Genomic DNA, 23,146 nt, shown 5'->3' with positions numbered 1-23,146 from the left:
TAAAACTCAAATTATGTATGAAAAGTCAGTCAGCAATTTGACTGGTAGGCTCTTTTAATCAGCGTTCAAAAGTATACAGACAGTGTCCAATAAACACAAGACAAATATTTAAATTCCCCCAAAAGAGGATGGGTGATTCTCTGAGAAGGCATTACCCAATGAATCCAGCATAAACCAGGCACACTGTGCAATGTCATAGACAAAACTGCAGTGAGCGACAAAACTACACTGTGCGTGAATATGTTGTGAATTATTTACAATAATAATAATAATAAAAAAACTTTCTTCACATGTCTATATATATTTTTTAAATACATGTACAAGATGCAAGCGCCTGATACAAGCATTTGAAACAGCCTACATATAGCCCAAGGATACAGAATGTATGTAATGAGTGAGCACTCCACTCTGCGTAATAGATATGTGCATGTCCGTTAGTCTACACCGAGCCTGGTCATGCATGCCATTGTTTGCCACAATGTTGCCCTAAATTCTACATCTCAGGCTTGCAATGCAGCTATACGAAGAAAAACGTCAAGGCTGTTGCCGCATAATTTGTTTGAAGATTATTATACATGCGCACACTTGATTCGAGAGGCACTAGAAGTTGAGGAAACACATCGCACTTACCCCGAGTGTCGCCTCTACTGCCCAGCTGACAGCGAGTACACAAATCCTATAAAATAAATAAACAATTATATATTCGTATGGCTTTTCAAATAATCCAATTCGCAGGCCTAATAACTTTGTAAGAAAGTATTCGCTCTATATAGTTGGCTATACAGAACAGCTGATAAGCAATGTCAAACTATACCACTCTGGCAACATATAATGTGTAGCTAAAATAAACGCACCAGAATTTCATTTTGAATCACGACTGGAAGAGAAAACTCAGGTAGTTTTCCTGTAGTGCTTCCCCAGTCCCGTCTTCCCTCCTAGCCGCCGCTACAAGTGCCAAGACGAGCTCATTGAAGAATCCAAAATGCGTCTCTGTTTCGAGAAATACGAGAAGCAAGAAGAGAGAGTTAAAGCAGTGCAATTTCAAAAAGGGGGAAGAATCACGCACCAAACGGTTATTTTCGTTAGCACTAGTTAAAATAGTTGGGTAATTTCGTCGTTTTGCGCTATAAATAATAAGGAAAGTTAAAACTCACCAAAGTTCAGTTGTGAAAACGTTCGTCCCCTGCCGGACTTGTTTCACGCACCGCAACTACTTCGCAGTGCATGAGAGCAGAGAAGAGGGGTGGGACTTAGCCATGTCACTCATATTCCATAGCCTACCTTTACCCACTTGTTACCACTTTAACGCACAAGTTAAAAAGCACTATTAGCTTACACTATCACTACTCGAATAAAGTGATAACAAGTCAATTAAATGTTCGTTTGATGTTTCAATTCGATTAAATATACCAAATATACATTTCGTGTGACAGGCTATGAATGTTGAGTGTTGAACGGTGAATGCTGAAAACACTTGTGATACCTTGAGTTTATATCTTGGGTTTGGTTGCTTTTATAGGCCTAAAGATGTTAAAACTGCACTATTCAACTGCAAAAGAGGAGAAAAATGAATGAATAACTGATCACTCGTCAAGAAAGGGTGATCTTTGTGGAATTGTCTACATAATCCCCTACATTCCCTGACCTTTCCAAAAACGCGCCAAGTATTCCCCTAAATCAGTATGGTAATGACATGCAACATGTTAGGATGACGTTTTAAAATGTCAAATAAATATTTTAGCCTATGTAAAAACAGATTATTGTAACCTGAGGCAACGAAAAATTGCCCTACACTGGTGAGTGTATGTTTGCCACTGTAAAAAAGAAGAAGACCTACACCGAACTATAACTACTTATTAGTTGTATATCTTAGCATACAAACAAAACAATCTTTGTTTTTTGGTTTGTTTGGAAGTTCTGGGATATTGCACACTATATCGCACACAAGACCTGTTGAAGCAAGTGTCAGGGGCATGCGCATTGATCCAAAGTAGATCCGGCTGTAGCAGGTTGGCAGGTCGATAGAGAAAAAGTCAGTCAGGGGTTTGCAGAAGGGAACGGTTCCACGACTGGAAGCTTGGAGTCGCCACAAGAATCTGTCTACTGCGTTCTGAAAATTATTCTGTTCTATAGCCGAGTTAGCAGAAGAATATGACAATTCTCTGATGTGTTTTTTTGTTGAATTTGTCAATGTTTAGTTGAGGCAGAATTGTTTTTTAAAAAATGAATAAAAACTTGAAGAGTCTGCGAAATCTCGCGGTGGGGTTGGTGCTCGTAACCCTGTGTATCGTGGTCCAGGAGTCGGAATCAGCGGTGAGTAGCCAGCCTACAATTACTTTCACACACTTGTCGATGTATTTCTAATGAAATCTAACCAATTCAAACCGTTAAAACAGCGACATGTTGCTTCAAACGGGCCGGACTCCAATCCCACCCGCGTCTTGTTGGCGAAAGTGTATAAATAGAGGGGATACTTTATAACAAGTGTTCATTTTCTGCCCCCGGTCTAATAATAAGTCATGTTCTAGCCTACTTTTACCAAAATGTGTTTTAAACTTTTATTGCATTAATAATTATACTAATTATATATTTACACGGATGGTCCGTGCGTTATTATAGCGTTATTGCACAGTTACGAACAAGCTTCATTCCAGGGACCATTTGTCCGCGTTCGTTTTGTAGTTGTTCAGAGTTCTGAGAGAAGGAGTGCGGGCCACGGGAGCCCGGCTGTAGCTCGCGCGCATACATTTTTTTTCTTCTAGATCTGTTCTGCACCGGCCGACTTGTAAGAAGCATGTCGCACTGTGTATTTTCCTACGTTTTGTCCATTAACGTCAATGGAAAAGATTTTCTTGCAAGAAATTTGGCCGTGGCCCTCCTTGTAGAGTGAACACTGTTACAATGCGCACAGTTGCGATTATGTAGCCTGTTTATTTTGTATTTTTCGGGGTGCCATTTAAATAGAACTTTGACCAGAACATTGCAAGTAGAGAGAATGGGTGTTTTGCATTGCTTGTTAAAAAAGTGAGAGTTAACGTTATCGGCTGTCACTGCGTATTGGGGCGCATCACATCACACATGATGTCCAAGGTTACAACATTTGAATGTTTTACCCCCAAAACTCTTCCGTGTCACAGGTACTCAATGAATGCATGTGATATTAAACAACAACCTATTTTACATGACACAAAGTTGGCATTAAAGGGACTCAAATTAAAAGTTCATTTATACAATTTATTTATTCGTCAGGTAGTAGTAGTAGCAGGGTATGCATCAGTATTTCTATTTAGTCATAAACAATATTAATAGTCATTAATTCATTGGTAAGTTGATCATAATTAACATCAATTAGCAAATGCTCTTCACAGTGAGTATGCAGTGGGCTTTGTTTATTTTACACGTGAAAAAGCAACAAAATAACTTTTTTGTCCCGGAACAACTCAATCAAAGTGTAAATGCATTTCAACGAGACAGTGACACCCAGGGAGTAAAAATCAACATGTAGACATTCTCTCTCTCTCTCGCTCTCTCTCTCTCGTCAAAAATCTAAGTATAACAGTACTTCACTATCCTATGGAAATTAATATCATATTTCATTCATATTGATAACACTCATTGCTCACTGCACTCACAAAGTCAGACACAACCTGCACTGCACTCTTGCAGTGGAGAGAGTGAACTGAACTAGCCTTCTCAGGTGAGATACCGAGGTGTGGCTAGCTGTCAGAGCTAGAGGCAGAACAGAGACAGCTAACGCTACAGTAGTACCATAGACTACAGTAATAAGCTATGCAATGAACCACTGGCACAGGGTAATAAATCACCAGCTTATGGTTAAGTTTAGTACTGAGGTTATGTTTAATTAGGGCCAATCTGATTCTAGATCGGTGGTTAAGGCGTGACGTCCGAGTGCCTTTCACTTCCCAGAGTGTCATTGTTGTCAAGGAGTTTCAAACAGAGGTGGAAGGAATGATGGACTCTTCCCTGTGCTCTGATTGGAGAGAGAGTTCAGTTCCACTGTCCCTCTGGAATGTGCTTTATGTAGCGGACGGACCGCCCCCTTTGAGACTCCCATAGATGAGGTGACGAGAGAGAGAGCGGTAAAGGAGGGAATAAAGACAGGGAGGGAATACAGGGAGGGAGGAGAGATATAAAAGAGTTAATGAGGAAGATAGAAATAACTCAGGGATGAGGAAAGATAAGAGAAGACAGGAATGGAACAGAAAGGGAATATAGAGGAGGAGATGTAAGGAGTGGTGAAGGAAGAGTTGAAAGCTATGGAAGAAGCTATGGAAGAAAAGAGGGACAGTTTTGTCACCTTGCCAGAGAAGACTGACATGTGTGCTGTGTCTTTGGTGAGCATGTGGAATCCCGTGTCTATTCACAGTGCAGGAGAAAGAGTGAGGGAGAAACAGAGAGAGAAGGGAGAGAGAGATGGAAGGAGAGAGAGAACGAGAGGTGCTCGGAAAGAGAGAACGAGAGGAAAGGGAGATGAGAGAATTTGACTTCAGTCAAGTCTGGCCTCCCTATATCTACTTACTGTAAGAACTAAATGTGTTTGGCAGCAGGCGGGTATCTCAGTGGGAATGGATGGACCATGAGAGTTCTCTCCTCTACGTGTGGATCAACTGACTTATTTCTGCATGTAGTGTCCTCAAAGCTTTTTTTCCCTCCGTGTGTGATATAAGAAGAGCTGGGTCGCATCCCAAATGGCACCCTATTCCCTATAGGGCTCTGGTCAAAAGTAGTGCACTATATAGCGACTAGGGTCAGTGTGTAATATAAGAAGAGATACATATACGTTCAGGGTAGTCCCTACCCAGGCCCTAGTTAAAAGTAGTGCACTATGTAGGGAATAAGGGACACAACCGAAATGAAAGCTCAACTCACCATGTAGGCTATAGAAGTTCAATGCATACTGAAAAGTAGGTGTTTTGATGGTTTTGGTGGAGGTTATTATATGAAGAACCTTGTTCCCATAGAAATGCCCACGTGTGACTGTGAACACACCCTTGTTCTCTCTCTCTCTCTCTCTCTCTCCGAAGTCATTCCCATTGGGTTCCCTTGGAATTCCCATTCCACTCTCAGCGTTCCCAAATCTCATGTCACTCAATGTGCCCCTCTAGTGGAGGGTGTGTGTATTGGTCATCTGACCTGGAATTCATACACTGTATGGTGACTGAATTTGCTTTGGAATTCTGGAAATTGGATTAGTGTAGCTACGCTCCCCCCTCTTTTTTCTCTCTCTCGTTCTCTCTCAGTCTCTGTCCCTCTCTCTTACTCTTTAGCTCCCCCTCTCCCCCCTTTCTCTCCATGGCACTACCATTCCTCTTAAGTATGTTTTTCATGATCCAAATCACTGTCTATTGTGAGGCTTTGTAAATAGTATGCTTATTGTTATTTTGTATATTGTTCATTCTCTAGTAATAACAGACTCATTCCATACATTGCAGTTTCCTGGCTTAGACATTGGTAGCCCGGGCTCTTATATGAGTGCGTATGGATAGCCATCTCCAGTTTTCAGCTATAATTTATACCATAGCGGTCTGCTTTGAACCTGTCATACCCGAGAGCACCTCTATTCCCCATTCCTTCAAAGAGCACAGGGGTGTGAATAATGAGGGAACAGGGGGCACGCACACACCTCTGAGGTGACCCCTGTCACAGGTGGAGTTAGTGTAGCGTAGCCTCTCTCTCTCTCTCTCTCTCTCTCTCTCTCTCTCTCTCTCTCTCTCTCTCTCTCTCTCTCTCTCTCTCTCTCTCTCTCTCTGTATGTATGGGTGTGTATTACCACACCCACCACCTCAAAGTGGAAATCCCAGACAGCCTCCCTATGGAAGAGAGGTGAAAGGAGAGGGAGAGCGGTAAGGAGGGAGTGAGGGCTGTTGAGGGGTAAGGAAAGCAGGCTCCCCTTTCTCTCTTCTTTCACGTTTTTCTCTTTCATTTCTTTAATCATTGCTCTTTCTTTACCCCATTTTATGTCTACTAGACCCTCTCTTTTTCTCCGTTGTCTTTCTATGCCGGTCTCTTTCGTTCCCTTTCGCCTCTCCTCCCCCCTTTCTTCCCTCTCTCCTGGAAGGAATGCAAATTCCATCTTTATCTCACCTGCTGGGAGGAGAGGAAGGAGGGAAGGAGAGAGGAAAGGAGGAGAGGAGGGCCTCACCACCCCTTTCACAGGCAGCCACGCAAGCCAACGGGTTTTAAAACACACAAACACATTCAAGACTTGCGCACACACATACCCATGTTGCTCTCTTTCAATCTCAGTTTTGATGGGTAGGCAAAAGCAGTGGTGGAAAAAGATCCCAATACTCATACTTGAGTAAAAGTAAAGATACCTTCATAGAAAATGACTCAAGTAAAAGTGAAAGTCACCCAGTACTACTTGAGTAAAAATCTAAAAGTATTTGGTTTGAAATATACTTAAGTATCAAAAGTAAATGTAATTGCTAAAATATACTTAAGTATCAAAAGTAAAAGTATTATTTATTATTATTATTTTATTATTTTAATTTACGGATAGCCAGGGGCACGCTCCAACACTCAGACATCATTTACAAATGATGTGTTTAGTGAGTCCTCCAGATCAGAGGTAGTAGGGATGAGCAGCGATGTTCTCTTGATAAGTGGGTGAATTAACTAGGGATGCACGATATATCGGTGAACATATTGGAGTTGGCCGATATTAGCTAAAAATGACAACATCGTTATCGGCCCCATATCTAGTTTAACGCCGATGTTAAAAACCGATGTCAAAGCTGACGTGCATACCTATAACGTAGGTACACGACGTAATGACGCCACGTAAAATGTTGCGCTACACGTGCAACACAGCATTCCTAACCTAGCCCACAATGTCTGCTGTGTGGATCGAGCAGTCAACAAGTCGAGCAGTCATTTGAAAGAGTAAGAACATTTCAGCGAGGCAACTCAAAGGCAAAATCCATTAGCGCCAAGATAATGGAATTCATTGCCCTTGGCAATCAACCGATCTCGGTCGTGGGTGATGTTGGCTTTCGCCGAAGGGTCGAGCACCGGTACACATGTTGCCCTACCGGAGTTACACAGTAATAGCGTCACTGCTATTAGCTTCATAACATACTATGGAACGCCGTTTGGGTCTTTGCGTGTCAAAAAGATACACGTCAAATAGCACTATTTGCTAGCTAGGTACAAATAAGCTTTTAATTTGACACGTCAAATAACACAGTTCTATTATAGAATGTTGTGTTCTGAATTTGCACGTGCAAGCCAAGCGCCACCACTACTATCAGTAGCACTGTCAAAGCTGAACAAAAAAGTCTGCAAACAAGTAAACACCGGCAACGAACGATGTGTTTACAATACCGCGTTGGTAATAAAGCATTATTTGTTTGACCGCAACTTCTGGGGTAGCTAGCTTTAGCTTGGTATCTAGCTAGCACCAATACAACCAGTCTGAAAACAATGACCAGTAGAAACTGCAGTCATTTTCATTATTCTTAGCAATGATTTAGGAATCCTTGTGAGTAAGTATTAGCTAGGTAGCCACTTGTTGTTCGCCTATTGAAATTGAACTTCAGTTCATGAAAATAAATAGCTAGCCAGCTACTTAACCCTGTTTCCCAAAGCTAATGTTATAAGCAGCCAGCAAGCTTCATCTGACTAGTGAAGCTCGACCGGACCGGGTTATGTGTTGTGAAGCTAGCCACAATCAGGATTAGGCACAGTAGTGGAATTTGCAGTTTGCATTCAAAATAAAAGTACCTATTTGAAAGTGATGCAGAAGGTTACAATTGGTAGAATCATGCCATATTTAGACTAGATAATGTTAAACAACGTTTGGAATGTTCAGCAATGAAATGGGGGTATCAGTCTACTCGGTGACACCCACAGAACACAACTGTGAAGAGTTTACGCAAATATTAGCATTGTAGCTCTTAACGCGGGACTGTGACTGTGTGAAATCACCTTCCCAGTCAGCCTATTGCGTGTATTGACATTCATATTGCACTGTACAGCTTTACCTAAGGATTGAGGATCAAATAAATGTGGTATCAGCCTCCTCAATACCCAAAATATTTTTGCCCAACGTCCTCCTCAGAGTTATCAGACTCCAAAACATCCTTGCAGTATTTTTTCCCCTTGGGAATAGTGTTCAATACACGTACAGTAGGTTGACAATACATGTGGCTCAATTCACAGTTGTTTCAGAGTCCCGCAATAAGAGCTACAATGCTAATGTTCTCTGGGTGTCACTGAGTAGACTGATACCCCATGTCATTGATCCCCAATCCATAGGTAAGGCTGTACAGTGAAATAAGTATGCCCCCAATGCAATTCTAAAGTATAATACATACAATATGATTTCAACTGATTTTTGTCAAATTAACAAATTATTGTCTTTTGTTGATTTTATACAACAACATTCCAACCTCGTTTAGCATGATCTATTCAATTATGGCATAATTCTACTATTTATTTTCATTTGCATCACTGTCTATGACATACTTTTATTTTGAAGGCTTACCGCAAAGTCCACTATTGTGGCTAATCCTTATTGTGGCTAGCTTCACATAGATGGGTCCGACCACCATTAATCAAATAAGAACTGTCTTATAAATTAGGGTTATTTTAGATTATGACATCTAGCTATATAGTTAGCTAGATAATTATAGCTACTGAAACCAATTCGGTCGTTTTGCTATGTTTTCGGGGAAGAACATTGTTTGCATCCATGAGCTAGCTAGCTTTTTTTACGACCAGCACTGTACATAGGTGCGCTAGACAACTTTACCAGCATCATAGCATACGTATCGATGAATCGTTGTGACATATGAAATACGAGTAATAGTGTAATCAATGTGTAATAACTACGTAAAAAATGTATGAATGCGTTAAATTATTATGTGATGTGCAGTCCTATTCAGTTCCTAATTGGTCAACAAGCTTATTAGACACGTCAAATAGTGTTATTTGACAGGCAAAGACCCAAGCGGCGTTCCATAGTATTAGAAATCCTGGTTGAGAATGAAACGACGGAACAAATGAACAACGAAACAGCACAGCAAGTAAGTGAAAGAAATAGGTTTTGATTATGTTTTACTGGTAATGGGGATATAAGTAAATGCCAACAGAATATATTTTTGGTCAGTGTGGTGTGTCTGTGTGTGTGTGTGTGTGTGTGTGTGTGTAACCTTTATTTAACTAGGCAAGTCAGTTAAGAACAAATTCTTATTTACGATGACGGCCTCACCCGGCCAAACCCGGACGACGCTAGGCCAATTCTACGCCGCCCTATGGGACTCCCAATTACGGCCGGATGTGATACAGCCTGGATTCGAACCAGGGACTGTAGTGACGCCTCTTGCACTGAGATGCAATGCCTTAGACCACGGTGTCCATGTGTGTGTGTTAACTATTTAACTGTACTAGAATGCTAAAATGTTTAATATCGGTATTGGTTTTTTTTGGCAAGGAAAATATTGGATATCGGTATCGGCCAAAAATGTAATATCGGTGCATCACTAGAATTAACACATTTACCTGCCTTGCTAAGCATTCGAAATGTAACGAGTACTTTTGGTTGTCAAGGAAAATGTATGGAGTAAAAATGATTTAATTTTCTTCAGGAATGTAGTGAAGTAAAAGTAAAAGTCGTCAAAATATATAAATAGTAAAGTACAGATACCCCAAAAAACTACTTAAGTAGTACTTTCAAGTATTTGTACTTTAGTATTTTACACCACTGGGCATAAACATATATATATATATATACACTGCTCAAAAAAATAAAGGGAACACTTAAACAACACAATGTAACTCCAAGCCAATCACACTTCTGTGAAATCAAACTGTCCACTTAGGAAGCAACACTCATTGACAATAAATTTCACATGCTGTTGTGCAAATGGAATAGACAAAAGGTGGAAATTATAGGCAATTAGCAAGACACCCCCAATAAAGGAGTGATTCTGCAGGTGGTGACCACAGACCACTTCTCAGTTCCTATGCTTCCTGGCTGATGTTTTGGTCACTTTTGAATGCTGGCGGTGCTCTCACTCTAGTGGTAGCATGAGACGGAGTCTACAACCCACACAAGTGGCTCAAGTAGTGCAGCTCATCCAGGATGGCACATCAATGCGAGCTGTGGCAAGAAGGTTTGCTGTGTCTGTCAGCGTAGTGTCCAGAGCATGGAGGCGCTACCAGGAGACAGGCCAGTACATCAGGAGACGTGGAGGAGGCCGTAGGAGGGCAACAACCCAGCAGCAGGACCGCTACCTCCGCCTTTGAGCAGGAGGAGCACTGCCAGAGCCCTGCAAAATGACCTCCAGCAGGCCACAAATGTGCATGTGTCAGCATATGGTCTCACAAGGGCTCTGAGGATCTCATCTCGGTACCTAATGGCAGTCAGGCTACCTCTGGCGAGCACATGGAGGGCTGTGCGGCCCCACAAAGAAATGCCACCCCACACCATGACTGACCCACCGCCAAACCGGTCATGCTGGAGGATGTTGCAGGCAGCAGAACGTTCTCCACGGCGTCTCCAGACTCTGTCACGTCTGTCACATGTGCTCATGTGCTCAGTGTGAACCTGCTTTCATCTGTGAAGAGCACAGGGCGCCAGTGGCGAATTTGCCAATCTTGGTGTTCTCTGGCAAATGCCAAACGTCCTGCACGGTGTTGGGCTGTAAGCACAACCCCCACAACATACCACCCTCATGGAGTCTGTTTCTGACCGTTTGAGCAGACACATGCACATTTGTGGCCTGCTGGAGGTCATTTTGCAGGGCTCTGGCAGTGCTCCTCCTGCTCAAAGGCGGAGGTAGCGGTCCTGCTGCTGGGTTGTTGCCCTCCTACGGCCTCCTCCACGTCTCCTGATGTACTGGCCTGTCTCCTGGTAGCGCCTCCATGCTCTGGACACTACGCTGACAGACACAGCAAACCTTCTTGCCACAGCTCGCATTGATGTGCCATCCTGGATGAGCTGCACTACTTGAGCCACTTGTGTGGGTTGTAGACTCCGTCTCATGCTACCACTAGAGTGAGAGCACCGCCAGCATTCAAAAGTGACCAAAACATCAGCCAGGAAGCATAGGAACTGAGAAGTGGTCTGTGGTCACCACCTGCAGAATCACTCCTTTATTGGGGGTGTCTTGCTAATTGCCTATAATTTCCACCTTTTGTCTATTCCATTTGCACAACAGCATGTGAAATTTATTGTCAATGAGTGTTGCTTCCTAAGTGGACAGTTTGATTTCACAGAAGTGTGATTGACTTGGAGTTACATTGTGTTGTTTAAGTGTTCCCTTTATTTTTTTGAGCAGTGTATATATATTCGACATGACCACCAGTTTAAAGAATAAGTCCAATTTCTTTGGATTGTTTTGGCGAGTAGAACACGTTCGACTAGAGCGATATTGAATATAGGGCCTGGAATGCATATTACCATCAATCTATACTAATTACGTGCAAGGCAAACAAGTGGGTGAATGGTTGGGTTGTTTGTAAAGGCTATTAAGTGTCTGTGTCCGATTGTGCTGGCCGTCCAATGAGGAACTGACACTCCAGTGTGAAGCATTAACAGGTGTAGGGAGACTGCTCTATGTACACAACTAATTCCTCCATCTATAAATCTAAGATAACTCAAGAAATTTGCCATTCATTTTGACGTTTTTGCCGAGGAGTTCTTAGCCGTGCGATTTTTACATCTAACTGCAGATGTTTGGAGCAGTATTTCTCAATGGAAAAATGGGAACGACAACAAAGACTTTATTGAAGAATCCCTGCTGTTGACCAAGCACCGACCAAGAGGCGTAGACTTCGGCTCTGAACGGCTCTGAGCCAAAAAAAAAACTCACCGAAGTCCGACACTAAAATATCGTCACAATATATGCACAAACTCTTCCGAACTGTTTCGGCTAGGAAACACGCAGACGCCTTAATACCCGTCTTTTCTCTTTCTGATACCTCCTTCACCTCTCGCTCCCTTCCATTTTATTCTTTCATGTTCTGTCTATCACTCTCTCCATTTTCTCTCTTTCCCTTTCTCCCCCTCACTCCCTTTCCCTCACTTTCCATCCTCCCATGGACCTACATCTGTCGTCCGTCGTCCACAACCCTCCTTCTTTTGGAGAGCAGTGTAAACGGTGTTGTTTTTTAAGGACTATTTATTTCAGTCTTTCAGTGTTTGGTCTAAGGCTGTAGAGGTGGCCCCACACACACACAGACACACACGCACGCGCACACACACACACACACACACGCGCACGCGCATACACACACACACACACACACACACACACACACACACACACACACACACACACACACACACACACACACACACACACACACACACATACACACACACACTCCCTCTCCCCCACTCAATACTTTAAGAGGCAAACAATCAATCTATCCCAACCACTCCAGTATCCCTGCACATTGTAAATATGGTGTTGGCACTGACCCTTGAACTGACCTTGTATATACTGTAGCTTACTTACTGTCTCGTGTTCTGCTTATTTCTATTTCTTGTGTGATTTTGTTCTATTTTATTTTAAAGTACTACTGATATTGATTACTGCATTGTTGGGAAAGAGCTAGCAAGAAAAGGCATCTCCCTATACTTGTGCACGTGACAATGAAACTTGAGGTAAACGATCAATGAACAGATTATTGATGTAGGTCAAAATGACTCGTGGAAACAGCACAATCGTTCACCAAGACCAATTACACTCCTCTATCCATTCCATTTTCACCTTATTCTTGTGCTGTCAGAAAGTAGAGCCGCTAATGGCTTTACACCTCCGCAAAAAACAACCATCGCTTTACCTTCTTCTTTCTGATTTTCTTTCTCACGCCAACCCCGGGCAGACCACCCCTAATCTGTGGGTCACCTGACCTGCCTTAAAGAGCCTCTAGTCTGGGGATAAGACCTGTCCCTTTATGGCTTGGATTAGATTGAGATTAAGATTACAATGAAGTACTATAGAGTAGCTTTAGTAAGAGCACCTCTGGCTGTTGGTCCTTAGCAAAATAGGATGTCTCATCATGGTACCCAGATGTAGATACAGGTCAGTGGCACACACACACACACACACACACACACACACACACACACACACACACACACACACACACACACACACACACACACACACACACACACACACACACACACACACACACACATTAGTCTCTCATCTCACTTCTCTTCAATCTTCTAGATGAAGGACAGACAGCCCACGTCAGGCTCACAAGAACAAGAAGGATCTTGCGGATGTTTCGCCCGGAGGTTGAATTCTGAACCCCAGTCTCCATCTTTGTGACTTTCTGGAGCTGAAAGAGAAAGGAAGGCTCATGTTAGGAAAAGGATCGGGACCCATGTGCTATTGAGCCTGATCTTGTACAATAGAAAGGTGTTTTTTTCAGTCAGGCAACATTTGCCCTGTTTGGTGCATGTAGGTTGCAGGTGATACCTTTTGGGTGTCAGCTGAAAACGTGGTGCTGGCTAGACACATTATGCTATATTTGTTTACTTGATGTTTCTCAAGATAACTGTTAAAGCTCTAGATGTGTCACAGAGCAACAAAGAGGCGTACCACTGCTGTCATACTCACATCAGCTGAGTCCCAGCCTTATCTGCTTCCCTTTTCTCTGCCAGACACAATGAAATGTGTCCGTGTGTGACATCAGCGTCTGGCTGAGAGAGTGACAGAAGCAGAGAGACACAGAGAGAGAGGATGAGGGACTGAGAGGGGGGGGGGGGGGAAGCGGAGGGGGGGGGGGGGGAGTACAGTACATTTCTACCCCACTAAAAGCTTGAAAGGAGTCCCCTGATTTCTTATCTTGGATCCTTGCAGCCGACGCTTGTGTTATCAACCTATTCACTGCATGTGCCCCCAGCCATCATCCCAGCCCCTGAGGTTACCGTAGTCTTGCCCCAACCCCCAGCTACTAACCTCTATCACCAGTCCAGTCCATCCCTAGTCCCAAACCCTCAGCCCCTATCCACAGCTCCGGCTCATCCATATAACCCCAGTCTCTGTGTCTGTTCCCTAGACGTGGTGGTGGGATTATGGAGTTTTCACCTCTCCTCTTCCAATCCCTGGAATTGACTGCCCAAGACCCAGCCTCTGTCCTAACTCCCTAACCCAAACCTCCAGCCCCTGTACTAACCCAAAACACCCAGCCTCCAAGCCCCGAACCCCCAGCCCATCCTCAGGCCCAGCCCAGAGACTAGTGTCTCTATCCCAGGCATGATGGTGTACATATGGATGAGGCAGTGTCTCTAATCAAGGCATGGTGGTTGGATGTGGGGCCAGCACATTGAGATCCATAGGGGTGTCTCAGTGTCTATCTCTCATCTCTCCAAATCATGCATCTCTCTCTACAAAGGCTTGATTATTCACACACACACACACACACACACACACACACACACACACACACACACACACACACACACACACACACACACACACACACACACACACACACACACACACACACACACACACACACACACACACACACACACACACACACACACACACATATTTTAGGAATGGCCCAAATAGAATAGAACAGTACTTTATTTATTTTTAACCTTTATTTAACTAGGCAAATCAGTTAAGAACAAATTCTTATTTACAATGACGGCCTAACCCGACAACGCTGGGCCAATTGTGCGCCGCCCTATGGGACTCCCGAATCACAGCCGGTCAATGCGAACCAGGGACTGTAGTGGCACCTCTTGCACTGAGATGCAGTGCCTTAGATCACTGCGCCACTCGGAAGCCCTAAATCTATCTATCTGTATGACAGATATTCTTCCAATTCTAACCTTTCAGACATAACACTTACACACACACCATACATTTCAGGAGTGTTTGGGCCTCAGTCATTCAGGGCCTGTAAGAAGGTTGAATAGTCCAATCATGCTTTTGTCTATGTGCTACCATTGTTCTGTCAAATGGTTTGACGGATGCAGGTATTGTAAAGTAACCACACACACAGAACACACACACACACACACACACACACACACACACACACACACACACACACACACACACACACACACACACACACACACACACACACACACACACACACACACACACAGAGTTGTACATAAAGTGCACACATACAAACACAGGTAGGGTAGGATCAAATCAAAGTTTATTTGCAGATGTTATCGCAGATGCAACGAAATGATTATGTTACTAGGTCCAACAATGCAGCAATATCTAGCAAAACAATAACAATCCAAAAATAAGTCATAATATTTAAGACTGAGCAATGTCAGAGTCCGGGAATATAAATAAATATGTATGTGAATGCTGTGTGTAGACAGTATGGACAGTACAGTATATGAATAGAAAAGGTGTGTACAGCAGAAGCTATATAGTATAAACCATGACTAGAATACAGTATATACATATATAGTGGGTAAAACAGTATGTAAACATGATTAAAGTGACCAGTGTTCAGTGCCTCTTATGTACATAGGACAGCAGTCTCTAAGTTGCAGGGTAGAGTACAGGTTGGTAGCCGGCTAGTGACAGTGTCTAAGGTTCAGGGCAGGGTACTTGAGATAGAAGCTGTCTCTCGGTCCCAGCTTTGATGCACCTGTACTGTCTCCGCCTTCTACTGTAGATGGTAGTGGGGTGAACAGGTGTGGCTCGGGTGGCTGAGGTCCTTGATGAGCTTCTTGACCTTCCTGCTTGACCTTCCTGTGACACCGGGTGCTGTAGATGTCCTGGAGGGCAGTCAGTGTGTCCCCGATGATGCGTTGGGCTGACCGCACCACCCCCTGGAGAACCCTGCGGTTGCGGGCGGTGCAGTTATTGTACCAGGTGGTGATACAGCTCGACAGAATGCTCTTGATAGTGCATCTGTAGAAGGTAGTGCATTCGTAGGAGGTTCTTAGGAGCCAAGCCAAATTTCTTCAGCCTCCTGAGGTTGAAGAGGCGCTTTTGCGCCTTCTTCTCCACGTTGTCGGTGTGAAGAGACCATTTCAGGTCCTCAGTGATGTGCACGCCGAGGAACTTGAAGCTTTTGACCCTCTCTTCTGCGGCCCCGTCGATGGAGATGGGGGCCTGCTCTCGCCGCTGTCTCATGTAGTCCACGTTAAGCTCCTTCATTTTGTTGACATTGGGGGAGAGGTTATTTCCCTCGCACCCCTCCGCCGGAGCTCTCAACTCTTCCCTGTAGGCTGTCTTGTCGTTGTTGGTAATCAGGCTTACCGCTGTTGTGTTGCCAGCAAAGTTGTAGACGTGCGTGACCTGAGCACACACCCCTGTGGGGCCTCCTGCTGTTGGCCCGCCAGGAAATCTAGGACCCAGTTGTACAGGGAGGGGTTCAGACCCAGGGCCCCGAGCTTAGTGATGAACTTGGAGGGCACTATGGCTGATCTGTAGTCAATGAACAGCATTCTTACATAGGTATTCTTCTTGTCCAAGTGGGATAGGGCAAAAAGTGTGGGTCTAGGGTGTTGAGTAAGGTGGAGGTGATATGATCCTTAACAAGCCTCTCAAAGTACTTCATGATGAGAGAAGTGCTACGGGGCGATAGTCATTTAGTTAAGTTACCTTTGCTTTCTTGGGTACAGGGACAATGGTGGACATTTTGAAGCAAGTGGGGACATACTGGGATAGGGAGAGATTGAATATGTCCGTAAATACTCCAGCCAGCTGGTCTGCACATGTGTTTTGTATCTGAGCCGATGAATTGCGACTCCACTTTCTTCTTGTACTGTTGTGACGTCTCTGATTGCCTCACGGATGACACAGCTGGTCTGTTTGTACACGTCCATATTCCCAGTCACCTTGCCATGGTTAAATGCAGTGGTTCGCCCGTTCAGTTTTGCGCAAATGCTGCCATCTATCCACGTTTTTTTGGTTTTTGATAAGTTCTAATCGTCACTTTAGGAAGAACGTTCTCTATGCACTTCCCGATGAACCCAGTCACCGAGTCAGTGTATACGTCGATACTATTCTCAGAGGCGACCCGGAACATTTCCAAGTCAAGGTGAAGACTAGATTCCGATTGGTCAGACCAACGTTGAACAGTCTTTACCATGGGTGTTTCCTGCTTAAGATTCTGCCTATAGGTGGGGGAGCAGGATGGATGCGTCGTTTGATTTGGCAAAGGGAGGGCGGGGGACGGCCTTGTAGCCAACCCTGAAGGTAGAGTAACAATAGTCAAGTGTGTTCTCTTTGCGTGTAGCACAGGAGATGTGTTGATAGAATTTCGGGGAGCGTTATCCTCAGATAAATTTTTTTAATGTCCCCAGCTACAGTATATGCGGCCTCAGGATATGCGGTTTCCAGTTTGCACGAAGTCCAGTGGCAGTGGTATTGCAGATCGGGAGGACAAAAGGGCTGAGTTCCTGTACATGACCAGAATCGCACCATGAGTTGATAATCATGAGACATACCCCTCCACCTCTGCTTTTCCAGGAGAGTTAAACTGAGAACCCCAGGATGAGGGTGTCTGATCTCTCTCTCTCTCTCTCGCGCTCTCGCTCTCTCTCTCTCTCTCTCTCCCGCCCGCCCTCCCTCTCTTTCTTTCTGTCTCACTCCCTCTTTCAATTCAATTCAAGGGCTTTATTGGCATGGGAAACATATGTTAACATTGCCAAAGCAAGTTAACTCTCTTTCGTTCTTTCCATCTGTTTCTTCTATCACAGTAGCAGGGAGGAAACAGTGTTTCCCCAGTGTGCTCACGGGAAAGAGAAAGGTAGGCTGATGGAAGCTCTGTCGACAGAGTGGTGTGTACGTCTGCAAGTGGACACAGGGGGGATGCGGGGGCAATTGTTTGCACCATCTCAACACCGCCAACATGCCAGTGAGATCACATGACTTTGAGTCAGTTAAATGTGTCTGTGAGAAGAGACCTGTCGTTTCTGTCGCTCTTGGGTCCAATCTTTTAGTCATTTATGACATTCTAAACGCAGTTTGTATGTGATTTACCATGCTAAGTAGGCCTTATGGGGCATTCTGTTAAATGCCCTTATAGAAAGTTGATAGACTCACACACCTGGCAAGATAATTAATGAATTTGACTTCATTTCAGGTTATAAATCACAATGTGAGAAGGGAAAACCTTTACAGCTACAGCCAAATACTCTATGTACATTATGTACTGCACATACTGTATTTACATTATGTACTGCAATATGCATCATCTCCTTTAAAGGGGTAATCTGTAGTTCACCCCAGATATATTAACCATCAGATTCACTTCCATTGGCGAGATATGAATCAGGAATGAATGTCTGTGCTTGGTACTGTAATGTTATCCTTCTATGGACACACACACGCACGCACGCACGCACGCACGCACACACACACACACACTGACTGGGCTCCACCTGAGGGCAGAGATGAAACAGTACATCAGAGATACATGCTAAGACTGGAACTGTGTGTGTATGTATGAATGTGTCTGTGTGTGTGGTGAGCTGTGTGTGTGGTGAGCTGTGTGTGTGTATTTCGTCTTTGTGCACTGTGTATACCTGCGTGTGCTGAAAATATGGTGTGTGTGTTTCTTTATGCGTGCATGTGTGTGTGAGCAAGTGTGTGTGTGCATGTGTGTGTGGTGAAAAGCATCCTGATCCACAGCTTAGGACTCTTGAGACCGGTCACCCTCCAGGTCATTTATGGACATTTTTCACATTTCTGAGCCCGAAGAGAAGGAGGTGGGAGCAAAGGGCATAGTGTCTACAGTGTGTGCATGTGTGTGCGTGCGCTTGGTGTTTATGTGTGTGTGAGGTCGAGAGGGTGTGTTAGGTCTCTGAAGTTTCTCTCGATGTAGGTATTTTTTCTAGTGGATGCAACTATTACGTTTGTGAATGTGTGTGCGTTAGTGGTGCGTGGGTCAACTGTTTGTTCACCCGCACCTGCCCGCAATTGCCCATCCGCAACCGCCCAACTATATGTGGTAAAGTGCAAATCTGAGGTCTGCACCCAACCCTAACCTGCTAATATAAGAACATGTGCTGTAGGCTACAGTCAGAGATGGCGGGACGATTTGTTAACAGTGGGCGCAGGATTTATTTTGCCTGATTAACATGTTTCTGCCTATAATTAACAACATTTTGGTAGGCTATTTGTAAGTCAACTTGTCTCTTCTGTCATATGTTGCCCTAGAAGACTAAATAAACCCTTGCTCGCCAGAATAATGTCATAAATCTCTGCTTCTTTCATGGAGCAAAGACGTTTTGGGACCAGGAAGAAAATGCAATAACAAAAAAATACGGGAAAGCTTTTCTCTGCAAAAATGCCAAATGACATCAGATTGACCGGTTGTAAAAACGACCGGTTGTAAAAAAAAGTTGTAAAAACGACCCAACATGTTTCTGATAAGATTTCAGTTCGGCTTGGATGCATTTTTTTTATGTGGTTGAAATACTGTCAGCTTTTATGATGCTGATAAAGATAGCACCTCGACAGACGGTATCTGACTGCGCATTCGCATTCTCTCAAGATGCTGAAATATATCATATTTCTTCACTCCTGTTCCCGAGTCAAGGTTTTCCCTACATTTGGTGTATAATTTTACTGCAAGAGATGCTTATTTCGGCAGGAATTAATATTGAGGCTATGTGAGAGGTTATATACCTAACGTCAGTGTCCAGATTTCAGTTTCCATTTAACCAATCTGAACAGTAGGCTAAAGTTCCCTTGACGTGCCGTAGGCATATTTGATGTCCCCTTCTGGTGTCTGTTGAATTTGTGTATCGCCAGACAATCATCACACAAAACATAGCCGGCACTGCTATCATCCTCTTTTACAACTTCCCTACATTTTTCTCAAACATTACTTTTCTGGCCCTCCAAATCTCAATTTCAAAGCTTTTCTCTTATTGAATTCAACTCCGACAATGTCCTTTTCGCCTGCCCGTTCCCAAAAGCATTTGGCGATTGGCGTGTAGCGAATTTGGCGCGCGTACAGTTACATGCTGACCAGACCGCACACGTCGCGTGCGCGAGCGTCGCAAAATACATTTAGAAATCCATGTTATTCAATTATTGCACCCACACTGCTCGCGCGAGTCAACGAGCGTCTGCGTTACCAAGGGCTAAAATAGAAGTCATTCCTATTTCTGACAGAGATCGTGCTGAAAGTCCTGCCTCTCCCATCTCCTCGTTGGTTTATAGAAGCAGGTACCCACTTGCCATCTCCTCATTGGTTATACCCACATGGGTGATTGAAAGACAAACTGTTTTGCCGGTTGTCATGGTAATACTATGAAAGTTTAGATGCGATCACCATATAAGTTCAACGATGAAAAAGCCTGGAAGGAGGAGAGATGACTAGAAACGATTCGGTTGGTCGTTTTATGTGTGGATTCATTTGTCGGAGTAGAGGACCTTGTGCAGTTCAGGTAAAATAACAACTCAATGTTTATATCCCAGGACAAATTAGCTAGCAACAGCAAACTAGCTAAATAGGACAAATTAGCTAGCAAGTGCAAGCTAACTAGCTAAATTGCCATACATGTTTAATGCTTTTTGACCTGTCCCCAAATTAATATCATTGGTTCAGAGTTTGTTTTGATATTTTAACCTGCGTGTCGTGATCGCGTTTGGTGTAGGGGGACAAAATACATTTATGCACGATAGCGCACGATGGCGCATGCGCGCAGCCGGTTTGGGTTCCGTGTTAGGCCCTGAAGCTCACGCACTAATGCCAGATAGCCTAAAATAATGAAAGAAAAACATCAATGTAGCCTATAGATTTAAATTTACAATAGTTATACATTTATGGATTTCTTAAGGTATTCTTTTCTATTTAGTCAACCCTCCCGTCACCCACCCGCCCTTCATCCACACAATATTTTATGACCCTAAACCCACAGACATAACTGCGGGGATTGTGGGTTATGAGTCAATCCGCGCATCACTAGTGTGCGTGCGTGCGTGTGTAGAGGGCCCTGTTTTCCAACCCCTCCTGTTGAGTGTTTCTCTGTGGATTCAGCAGAGCCTCTTTCATCTGTAGATAGACAGCGTGTGTGTGTGTGTGTGTGTGTGTGTGTGTGTGTGTGTGTGTGTGTGTGTGTGTGTGTGTGTGTGTGTGTGTGTGTGTGTGTGTGTGTGTGTGTGTGTGTGTGTGTGTGTGTGTGTGTGTGTGTGTGTGTGTGTGTGTGGGTGTGTGTGGGTGTCTGTGTGTGCGACCGAATGCATGGCATTCCTTCCCCGCTGCCTCTGTCCTACATAAACATGCCCCCTCCGGAGATCACGACAGGAAATCTCTACATCTGTAAGAAGCCCTGTTTATACCTGGTTCTTACATGTGGCAGTTGTCCTGATCTTGTCTACATTCTGATTGTGCCCACATTTGTCGACAGGTGTAGACAATCAAAAGACACATTGGGAACAGATTGTGATTAGATCTTCCTGTCCGCCTCCTCCGGAGGTAGTCGTAGAATCGTCTTGTATGGATAGCCTTGAAGTGTAAACGAATACTGACAACGAAAGCGTATACTTTTGGCCAACATCACGGTGGTCCCACCCTCTAAAAACAAATCACACCAGCCAGTTGAGGTGGTAATTATGGACAATAATACCTCTACGATCCCTCCTAGAATTAAGATCTTGGTCTTCATTAGAAATAAAGTACCTGGCCTCCTGAGTGGGGCACTGGTCTAAGGCATTGCTTCTCAGTGTCTCTACAGCTTGGGGTTCGATCTCGGGCTGTGTCTCTACAGCTTGGGGTTTGATCCCGGGCTGTGTCATTACATAATTGACCTGGGTTTGGCAGGGGGGGGGGCTTTACTTCATTGTGCTCTTGTGGCAGGCTGGGCTCCTGCAGGCTGACTTCGGTTGTCAATTGAAGTGTGTTTCCTCTGACACATTGGTGCGGCTGGCTTCCGGGTTAAGCAAGTGGGGGGTGTTAAGAAGCGCCATTTTGTCAGGTCATATTTCAAAGGACGCGTGACTCGACCTTTGCCTCTACCGATCCCGTTGGGGAGTTGCAGCGATGAGACAAGATCGTAATCACGAAAATGGGGGTACATCTTTTTAATATAAATATATAAAGTGCCTACTGCCACTGTGGTCGGAGGCCACAGCCCAATCTAAATTAGATAATGCATGTCAAAAGAAAGATATTTATGAAGAGATATCGTCCCCAATGAGAGAAAAAGGGTTATCCCGTGCCCACGTCAAATGCCAGCGCAAAAGAAAACATTTGAAAACATTGCACAGAAAGGCAAAGGACTGTTATAGGAGTGGGAACGGGAGAACCAAGGGTCCATCCCACCACCTGCCCACCATTCATTCTGGACAGTGCTGTGGAGGATGGAGATGCTTTTTTTTTGCCATGTGAAGAATGGCCTAATAAAGTTGCCGTATCAGATATTAAGCATTCGTTCCTAAGTGTCATTTTTTATTTATACTGTGCATTAATTGGATTTTGTACACACATCCAGATGCTCATCTTGTTTGTGCGGTTTCTTTTTTTTAGGGTGCGGGAGAGATTCTCTGAATATTCATTTGTATGGCCGTGGACAGGTCGAAGTTATCGGGACAGTATTACGCCCAGTCTTAAATCGCCGGATAGCCAAAGTAGGCTGTATTGATGAGAGTATACAACCGTTGATTATAAAAGCGTGCCGTTTTTTGTCGATTTCTACAGCTTGTGTCACAAGGGGAGGTCTAAGGCAGGTTGGATTCATTTGCATACAGGGAGGGATCAGGGACTAATCTGGTCACAATGTGAACACAGTGAACAGATAAGAGACACATTTTATTATCACGTGTAGATGCAACAAATCTCGATCAGATAGTGATCGGATCATCTTGATCGGATGATGACAACCACATGATAATGCAAGGTGTAACCACAGCTAGAGAGAGAGGGAGAGAGAGCGAGAGAGAGACTGGGAAGAGAGAGGGAGAAAAAAAAAGAAAGGAAGAGAGAAAGAATGACTCACTCTTCACTCAGTCTTCTTAGTCCAATCACGGGTCATATTTTCATACAAGAAAAGAAGGAAAACATTTAGACAGTGATGTAAAGTACCTAAGTAAAAAAAAATTAAAGTACTACTTAAGTAGTTTTTTTGGGGTATCTATACTTTACTTTACTATTTATTTTTTTGACAACTTTTACTTTTACTCCACTACATTCCGAAAGAAAATAATGTACTTTT

The 23,146-nt window shown here is 43.9% G+C and overlaps 2 protein-coding genes across 5 annotated transcripts in view; one reads left to right on the top strand and one right to left on the bottom strand.

Moving 5' to 3' along the window:
- The window catches only part of LOC139534866 (collagen alpha-6(IV) chain-like), a 195,887-nt gene extending 194,647 nt beyond the window's left edge, over positions 1-1,240 (bottom strand). For all 4 annotated transcript variants that reach the window (XM_071334353.1, XM_071334354.1, XM_071334357.1 and 1 more), the window contains exons 1-3: positions 1,155-1,240; positions 855-990; positions 631-676 (exon numbers count right to left, since the gene is read on the bottom strand). In XM_071334353.1, coding sequence (XP_071190454.1) covers positions 631-676; positions 855-865 — 57 coding nt within the window. In that variant the 5' untranslated portion in view covers positions 866-990; positions 1,155-1,240. The remainder of the gene's footprint in view (positions 1-630; positions 677-854; positions 991-1,154) is intronic.
- A 790-nt stretch (positions 1,241-2,030) lies between these two features.
- The window catches only part of col4a5 (collagen, type IV, alpha 5 (Alport syndrome)), a 90,177-nt gene continuing 69,061 nt past the window's right edge, over positions 2,031-23,146 (top strand). The window contains exon 1 of the mRNA XM_071333339.1: positions 2,031-2,313. Within this exon, the coding sequence (XP_071189440.1) occupies positions 2,224-2,313 (90 nt within the window). The 5' untranslated portion in view covers positions 2,031-2,223. The remainder of the gene's footprint in view (positions 2,314-23,146) is intronic.

The sequence above is a fragment of the Salvelinus alpinus genome, chromosome 11 (genome assembly GCF_045679555.1).
Source record: "Salvelinus alpinus chromosome 11, SLU_Salpinus.1, whole genome shotgun sequence".
Classification (NCBI taxonomy): Eukaryota; Metazoa; Chordata; class Actinopteri; order Salmoniformes; family Salmonidae; genus Salvelinus; species Salvelinus alpinus.
This window is presented reverse-complemented; position numbering and strand designations above follow the sequence as displayed.